The following is an 8099-nucleotide window of genomic DNA, read 5'->3' as shown; positions in this document are numbered from 1 at the left end:
ACTGCTGCGGCACCTGCCACTACCGCTTCTGCTGCAACAAGCGCACCGAGAAGCTCAACCAGAGCCAGTGCCGCAACTACCAGACCCCCGACTGGGCTCCCACGACCACCTCCCGTGGCCTGCCATTCCCCGAGGGCGGCCCCGAGGACCCAAACTACAAGTACGACCCGGATAAGGACAGCACCAATGCCACCGTGTACATTTCATGCGGGGCCATCGCCTTCGTGCTCATTGTCGGTGTCTTTGCCAAAGTGGCCTATGACAAGGCACATCGCCCACCCCGGGAGATGAACATACACAGGTGAGACCCCATTCCCTGGGATACTGACCCACACCCCAGCGCCTGCACCTGTCCCCACCCCTTTCCAGTCTACCAGGGGTGAAGATGCATAGGTGAGAGTCTTCCCGGCAGGCTCTGGTCACCCCACAGCCAAAGGGAGATTCTTCTCCAACCAGCGTGGAGAGGTGGGCCCTATGAGCCTTTTTGAACAGATCTGTGAGATGGTCTGGGGAAAGCTCCAGGTTCCAGCCTGCCCCACTCTTGTGATCCAGGAGAGCTGTGCAATTCATGTCCAGTATTGGTGGGGGGCCTGCACTCCCCTTCCTTGGAGTGGGCACTCTGCCCTATACTCCTCACATTCTTGTCTGCTCTTCATTCAGATCCTCATGTGGGCCTCAGCCATGCAGTTGACTAAGAAGCAGGCTGTCTGTGCATCTTCATCCTACCACACACGGCTTTCTTTCTCTTCTCTCGCCTTTGGAAGGTGCTTCTTCTCTGCTTTTTACCTTCTCCCCCTGCCTCTTTTCCTCTTCCCCACGAACCCCTCCTTTTTCGTTTACAGTAGATACAAATAACCAAACCCCAAGTTCTCTGATTCTTGACTGTACTCAATTTTTAGCCTCTGTAACCTAAGGTCTAGACCTGAGTATGCTGTCTAGACTTCAAATGGAAAAGAAAGAAAAAAGATAGAAAGAGATAAAGAAAATAACTAAACCTGTCCTTTTTAACAAGGTTTTTGCCAGAGAAACCCAACTAGCATGTGAGGAAAGCAGTGCAAGGGGATTTTTTTCTAATAACTCAGACTACAGGTCCTGACCATTCCCTATGGTTACTATTAGGAAGTTATTTTATTCTAGGAGTATAGATTCATAGAGACTCCATTTGATAATTTAAAAGTCAGATTTTTGTACCACTTTTCCTTAAGCTGTTTCTCAGGCTGGCATTTATTTTTGTTGAATAATCTTAAAATGTTGAATAATCTTTTAAAAATTGTATAGTACATCTCTGTTATGTGCACATGAAGTTCCCAAATCAAATGGAGCTTTGTCTTGAAAATGCACTGGAGGGCTCACTACTGGGAAAGAGCAACTGTCTTTGGTAGACGATGTTTCATTTAAATTATGCTAATTAAAATTGTTTAAAAAAAAAGAAAAAGAAAACCTGATCATGCATGTTTTAAAGGCTGAACCTCAAATGTAAGCACAGTTTGAAGATTAGAGAATTTAACTTCTCACAAAGAGAATAAAAAATGTAAAGTGACAACAAAAAAGTATTTCTGTTTGGTGGTTTAAAATAACATATCTCTTACATACTTGACCTTATCATACATGCACGAGACTCTAAAGTCCAGCTGATGCAAGTTGCCATATCTCCATGAAATTACCAGCGCTATACAGATTTACACTAGCTGTGAATTTGGTTTCTGTACATGTACCATAACCCATCCATTGCAAGACAAGCTTTGCATTATTTAATAAGTTGCAGTGTATGACTGAATTTAGTTCCCTTTGGTTTTAATTTTGAACTTTACTAATATATGTATGTACAGTGAAGTGATTCTAAGAGTAGCCTTGTTCTGGCTTTTTATTATATTGGAATTAATGCAGTCTAGATCATTAAGTACTGTCAGTTGACTTACCTCAATCAGGGTCCCCACATCTATGTCCATTAGCATCAGGTAAACAAATTTGGCCATTATATTTTCAGGGTCCCGTTTACTTTAGTGGCTGCTGGACTGGTTTTTCCAAATATTATCATTTATCACCCCACTAACCAGAGACATTTGGAAATCTGAAACTTCCAACCACATACCATTTGTTATAGTCCCAGTATGCACAAGACCGCATTCTGCACCCTTGAAAACAGTATTTTCAGATTTGTCTAAATTGCTTGTCAATTCCATTGCTTTGATGCTTCCTTTTCTATATTTAGATACATTTTGGTAAAATGATTCACCTGTGCATGAATGAGCCATATGCATGACAGAGTGTTTGGAAAGCCTGACTTTCAGTGCATTTTAAAGAATTGATTGACTTTTATTATTATTATTATTGTTGTTATTATGTTGTTGTTGTTGTTGTACCTGATAAAGGATTATTCTTTTGCAGATTTTTAACCAAATGTGATCAACATGACACACTGCTTTAAATATTATGAACTGAATCGCCAATTGATAGAGGATGTATAGTCTAAAGCAGTGGGGACCAGTCTTTTTGATAGGCATGCCACAAATTAGCCCTGCACTCCCCACCCATGCCACTTTGATCCCTTTTCCTTACTGTATGTGCTGCTCAGCTTTCTGCTCCCAGTCCTGCGCTCCCTGACCAAGCTGCTGTTCTTTCTGCTTCCTGCACTTTGCTCCCTGTCTGATCTGATGTTCTCCTTTCTGATCACTGCCTTCTCTGTCACTGTGCTGCTTGTCCCCTTCTGAACCTGCTACATGCCACACACAGAGGTTGCCCATGTCACTTGTGTCACCCATGCCACAGGTTGGACATCCTTAGTCTGAGGAATGATATTAAAACATGTCCATACATGGAATAGAGCTGTACATCATTGTTTGTTCCTGAGGACCACTGCTGAATAAGAGGGATGGGGATGAAACCAGAATGTAGACATGCCTGTGCATACTATTGGGGCCATACACATTGCAGTTGCTTTGAACATTTTGAACAAAGCACTTTGCAGGGGTCAATAAGTACATTAAACTTTAGGTCTTGCATCCCACCAAATTGTTTGGAATGAAAAGTGTGACTGTTTAACTAAATAAAAAATCAGCATGTTTCTAGAAATAACTCTGTGAGCCCAGCCTTGCTCCCAGTGAACTTAATACCAAGACTCCCATGGACTTTAGTAGGAGCTCCCAAATGAAAGGCCAAGTTTTACTGAGTTAAATGAATGTGCGTCTCACAACCAGAAATGTGGTGGCCTTTTTTTATTTTAAGAAAGCAGAATAAAACTGACAATAAGTGATGCTGTGTGACCATCAAGATAGGCACAACAAATTATAGACATCTAAGTCAGTTTGTAAAAAGAGTCAGTTGAGTGGTTTTATAAGCAGAAGCTAAAATGCACATAGCCTATAGAAATATATGGAAAACATTTACAAATTTATGTTAAGAATATTATGAAATCTTTTGGCCTTATTATATGCAACTACCTTGATCCTTAGTCTTGTTGCACTACTCTAGTATTCTGTAGTCATAACTAAGTCATATTGTGTCCTAGACAGACATCACTTTTAGCTTATAACAGTTCTACCAAGCAACATTTTGTTACCTATTTCCATACAAATGCATTTTTATGATGGCAAATATTTTCTACTTGGACATTTTTAGTTAGGTGTTGCCATTTCCCAATTTAAATAAAGCCAGTTAAAGAATCTCTGACAACAGAATAGGGAACCCAGTTGTCTTTAGTTTTTTTGTTTGTTTTGAAGTCAGTATCTGTTTCTGAAGCATAGATGTATGGCCCAGAATCTTCTCTTCTATTGGTCATGACCCTAAATCCCTATGCTGCAGTACATAAATAATTCAGTGCTAGATGTAACATCTTGTGACCCTTGTTTAGCCCTCTCAGACAGTAACCACTGAGTTTACTGCTTCAGACACAGGAATACACACAGAGACAGAGGTGTTTATATTTTTGTGGCCAGAATTGGAAAAAAATGCCAGAAAAATTTACCTAAGGACATAGGCAGACAAGGTTTTTTGGGTAAATCTGATATCTTTTATTAGTCCCACTCAAATAGTTGGAAAAATTCTTTGCCAGCTTTCTGGTACAAATACCCTTTGTCAGGCTGAGAAAGCATCTGCAGTTGGTCTGTGCTCTTCCTGGATGGAATAGTAAAGAAGCCAAGGGCCAGTATGCATGCAATAAAGCCAGTCAATGAAAATGTAAATTGAGGTAGTGAATGGGTGAGAGATAGGAGGTGCGGGAGGGAAGGGAAATTAATATAGCCATTAAATAGTAAAGCGTTTACCTGGGGAGTCAGATGTTAGGCAGGTTATGTGTCATAAATCCATTGTCTATATCTAGTCCACCGTTTTTTGTATCCAGTAGGTTGATGAAGTGAAGTTCATAGGCTTGTCTGTGAAAGGTGTTTTGTAAATTCCCTTTGAGGATTAGAACTGAGAGATTGGAGATTGAGTGGTTTTCTTGTGAGAAATGTGCCTTCACAGGTACTTAGGTATTCTTATCCTTGATAGATTTTCAGTGTGCATTCATTCTGATATGCATTTTTTTCATAGATGCTAGATGCTAGGGTCATAGAATCATAGAATCATAGAAGTAGGGTCAGAAGGGACCTTGCAGATCTTCAGGTCCGACCCCCTGCCTGGGTAGGAAGAAAACTGGGCTCAAATGACCCCAGCCAGGTAGGCATCAAGCTGCTTCTTAAAGACCTCCAGGGTAGGAGCCAGCACCACTTCCCTTGGAAGTCGGTTCCAAATCCTAGCTGCCCGAACTGTGAAGTAGTTCTTACGGATGTCTAATCCAAACCTAGTCTCCAACAACTTGTGGCCATTATTCCTTGTTACTCTGGGAGGCACTCGGGGGAACAAGGTCTCTCCCATTCCCTTCTGGCCCCCCCTAGTAAATTTATAGACGGTCACCAGGTCCCCCCTCAGCCTTCTCTTGTGAAGGCTGAACAGGTTCAGGTCCCATAGCCTCTCATTGTAGGGTCTGCCCTGCTGTCCCTGGATCATGCGGGTGGCCCTCCTCTGGACCTTCTCAATGTTGTCCACATCCCTCTTGAAGTGGGGTGCCCAGAACTGGACACAGTACTCCAGCTGCGGCCTGACCAGTGCCACGTAGAGGGGGAGGATCACCTCCTTGGACCTACTTGAGATGCACCTGTGGATGCACGATAAGGTCCGGTTAGCCCTGCCGACTGTGACCTCGCATTGTCGGCCCATGTTCATCTTGGGATCAATGATGACTCCAAGATCCCTTTCTGCCTCCGTGCTCTCAAGAAGGGAGTTTCCCATCTTGTAAGTGTGCTGCTGGTTACTACTGCCCAAGTGCAGCACCCTGCACTTGTCCGTATTGAAACGCATCCTGTTTTTGTTAGCCCACCCCTGCAACCTATCCAGGTCTTTCTGCAGTTTCTCCCTCCCTGCTAATGTGCCCACCTCTCCCCATATTTTGGTATCATCAGCAAATTTGAACAGGTTGCTTTTCACCCCGTCGTCCAAATCGCTGATAAAGAAATTGAACAGCGCGGACCCAAGGACCGAGCCCTGGGGGACTCCTTTGCCCACTTCCCCCCAGGTCGAATATGACCCGTCTACCACCACCCTCTGAGTACAACCTTCAGCCAATTTGCAATCCATCTGACCATGTAGGCATCGATGCCACAGTCACCTAGTTTTTTAATGAGGATGGGGTGGTCAAAAGGGACCTCAACAGATCATTGAGTCCAACCCCCTGCCTAGGCAGGAAAGAGCACTGGGGTCAGATGACCCCAGCCAGATGCCTATCCAACCTTCTCTTAAAGACCCTCAAGGTAGGGGAGAGCACCACCTCCCTTGGAAGCCCATTCCAAAGTTGTTTTTTGGTTTCTCTTACATATTTTCAGTCAGGGCATTTGGTGCACTAGATGATATATATTACATTTCTGGAGGTGCACATGTAAGATCCAGGAATGTTGATGGTTCTGTTGTTTCTCTGGGAGTGGTAGAGATATGTTGAAAAGTTTTACATTTCTTGTCATGGCATGGTCTGGATCCATTCAGTGCATTTTGAGCTATAGGAACTTTGCTTCTGGTGATGAGGTTGGTGAGGTTCGGTGCTTGTTTAAAATCTAGAATGTATTGTTCTGGGAAGATCTCTTTAAGAATGTTGTTTTCTTTTAGTATGGGTTGCAATTGTTTCAGGATTTTCCATATAGGTTCCAGGGAGGGATGATATGTCATAACGAGTGGTGTGCAATTCATGGGGGGTTTCCTTCTGTACTGCAGTAATTTTTCACATAGTATCTGCATGGCTTTTTCAAAGATGTGATCAATCTCTCTGGAGGAGTGTCCTTGTTTAATAATCTTTACAGATCCCTTACCTACTTCAGAGTAACACATGGAGTCTTATTATACAAGCTAGTATGTGTAAAGAACCTTGGTCTCCTTGTGTGAAAAGTACTCTATAAATACTGGTAGGATATCTTACTACATCAGTATTGCCAACCCCACCATGCCAAAAGTCATGAAATGAACTGTTAAAAAATCAAGAAATTGGCCCGTAAATTATGAGATGCTACTTTTGAGGTGCGTCTGTGTGTGTGGGGGGGTGTTATTTGTGAAGGTGTTGGGGGCTCTGGGTGTGTGTGTGGGATTTGGAGCCCAGAGAGAGGGGTCCCCACACACTCTGGCAGGATGTGGGGTACTGTGGGTCAGGAATGAGAAGCAGCAGCAGCGCTGGGGGGCTGTGGATTGGGAGTGAGGAGCAGACAGACAGAGAAACATGCACACAGACACACTGACAGACACACAGACAGCACTCAGCTGGTAAGTCGAGGGAAAGGGGTGGGGGAGGGAGGGAGGAGGCCTTTGGGGGGAGATTGAGGCCCCCACGGTGAGGGAGGGAGTGGGGCAGGAGCAGGGGCAGGGGTGAATGGGGCCCTGGGGCCAGGGCGGGATGTCCAGAGGTGCAGGGGAAGGGCGCAGCTCCTTGCAGCAGTATATACCCCCAGCGGAATCATGGGGCCATGAGCCCCCCATGGGGAAGAGGTGGGCTGCTCACTGAGGGCTGGTGCTCTGCACCCTGCTGCCTTGCCCCAGGAGCTCAGCCTTGAAATGCCATTGCTGCTTGCTGGGCAGGCAAGGGACATGGGGTGTACTGGCTGCATAGCACATCCCCTGCCTGTCTGGTGGCAGAACTGGGGTTGCATGGCAGAGCTCCTGGGCCAAGGTAGCAGGGCACAGAGCCCCAGCCCACAGTGGAAAGCCCACCTCTGCCCCCCATGCATCTGAATGGCTCTCCCCAGCCCCAGCGCCCCATTCACCCCAGCCCCAGCTCCTGCCCCACTTCCTCCCTTACTACGGGGCCTTGATCTCCGCCCCACCCCTTCCATCTCCCCCCGCCCCTTTCCCTCCAGCTGCAAAAATCTAGAGATCTGAAAGTTGGATCAGGAGATCATGAGTTGGAGTTATTTTTACTTTGAAATCCCAAGTCTCACAATGGTTTCACGATAGTTAGCATTACTGCTACATATGTAGTAGAAAATTAGGAGTCATCCCTTACAGCCCTAGTTATAAAGGCTAAGTACAGAGTCAGAAAGCCACAGGTTGAATCAATTCAATCTTTGCAAATTAGTCTCAAGTGCATAGATTGAACCAAGAAGCAAGTGAACAGACATTCACTTTTGAAACCAGAAAAGCAGTCAGACCCCTGCAGTGGCCCATACCAGTAGCTTGGGAGCAATAGAGCACACCTCCCAGCCTGCCAGCCACTGCCAAAGGCATCCGAATGCAGCCAAACAGGGTTTATCCTTGATTGGGTGCCCAGCATATGCTCCTCAAACCCTTGCAGCCCCCGGTTCCAGGAGGAAACAGTTCTTGTACCCCAGGGTTTTCTGGGTCCTCCAGCCTGAGAGAGTATTCCCCGCCCTAGGCAGGGTGCAGAGAAGGAACCACCCCCCCTTCCCCACCCCCTTGTTTCACAGTTTCATAGTTTCATAGCTAGGGTCAGGAGGGACCTGATCAGGTCATCTAGCCTGACCCCCTGCCCCAGGCAGGAATGAATGCTGGGTTCCCAAGACCCCAGACAGGTGATCATCCAACCTCCTCTTGAATTTGCCCAAGGTAGGGGCAAGGACCACTTCCCT

General features: G+C 45.5%; 1 protein-coding gene across 1 annotated transcript in view; it reads left to right on the top strand.

Moving 5' to 3' along the window:
• Positions 1-5: 5 nt before the first annotated feature.
• The window catches only part of SHISA6 (shisa family member 6), a gene marked incomplete at its 5' end in the record, with an annotated part of 515296 nt that continues 507202 nt past the window's right edge, over positions 6-8099 (top strand). Inside the window, one exon of the mRNA XM_025202175.1 lies at positions 6-301. Coding sequence (XP_025057960.1) covers positions 6-301 — 296 coding nt within the window. The remainder of the gene's footprint in view (positions 302-8099) is intronic.

Source organism: Alligator sinensis, unplaced genomic scaffold (assembly GCF_000455745.1).
Source record: "Alligator sinensis unplaced genomic scaffold, ASM45574v1 scaffold77_2, whole genome shotgun sequence".
Lineage (NCBI taxonomy): Eukaryota > Metazoa > Chordata > Crocodylia > Alligatoridae > Alligator > Alligator sinensis.
This window is presented reverse-complemented; position numbering and strand designations above follow the sequence as displayed.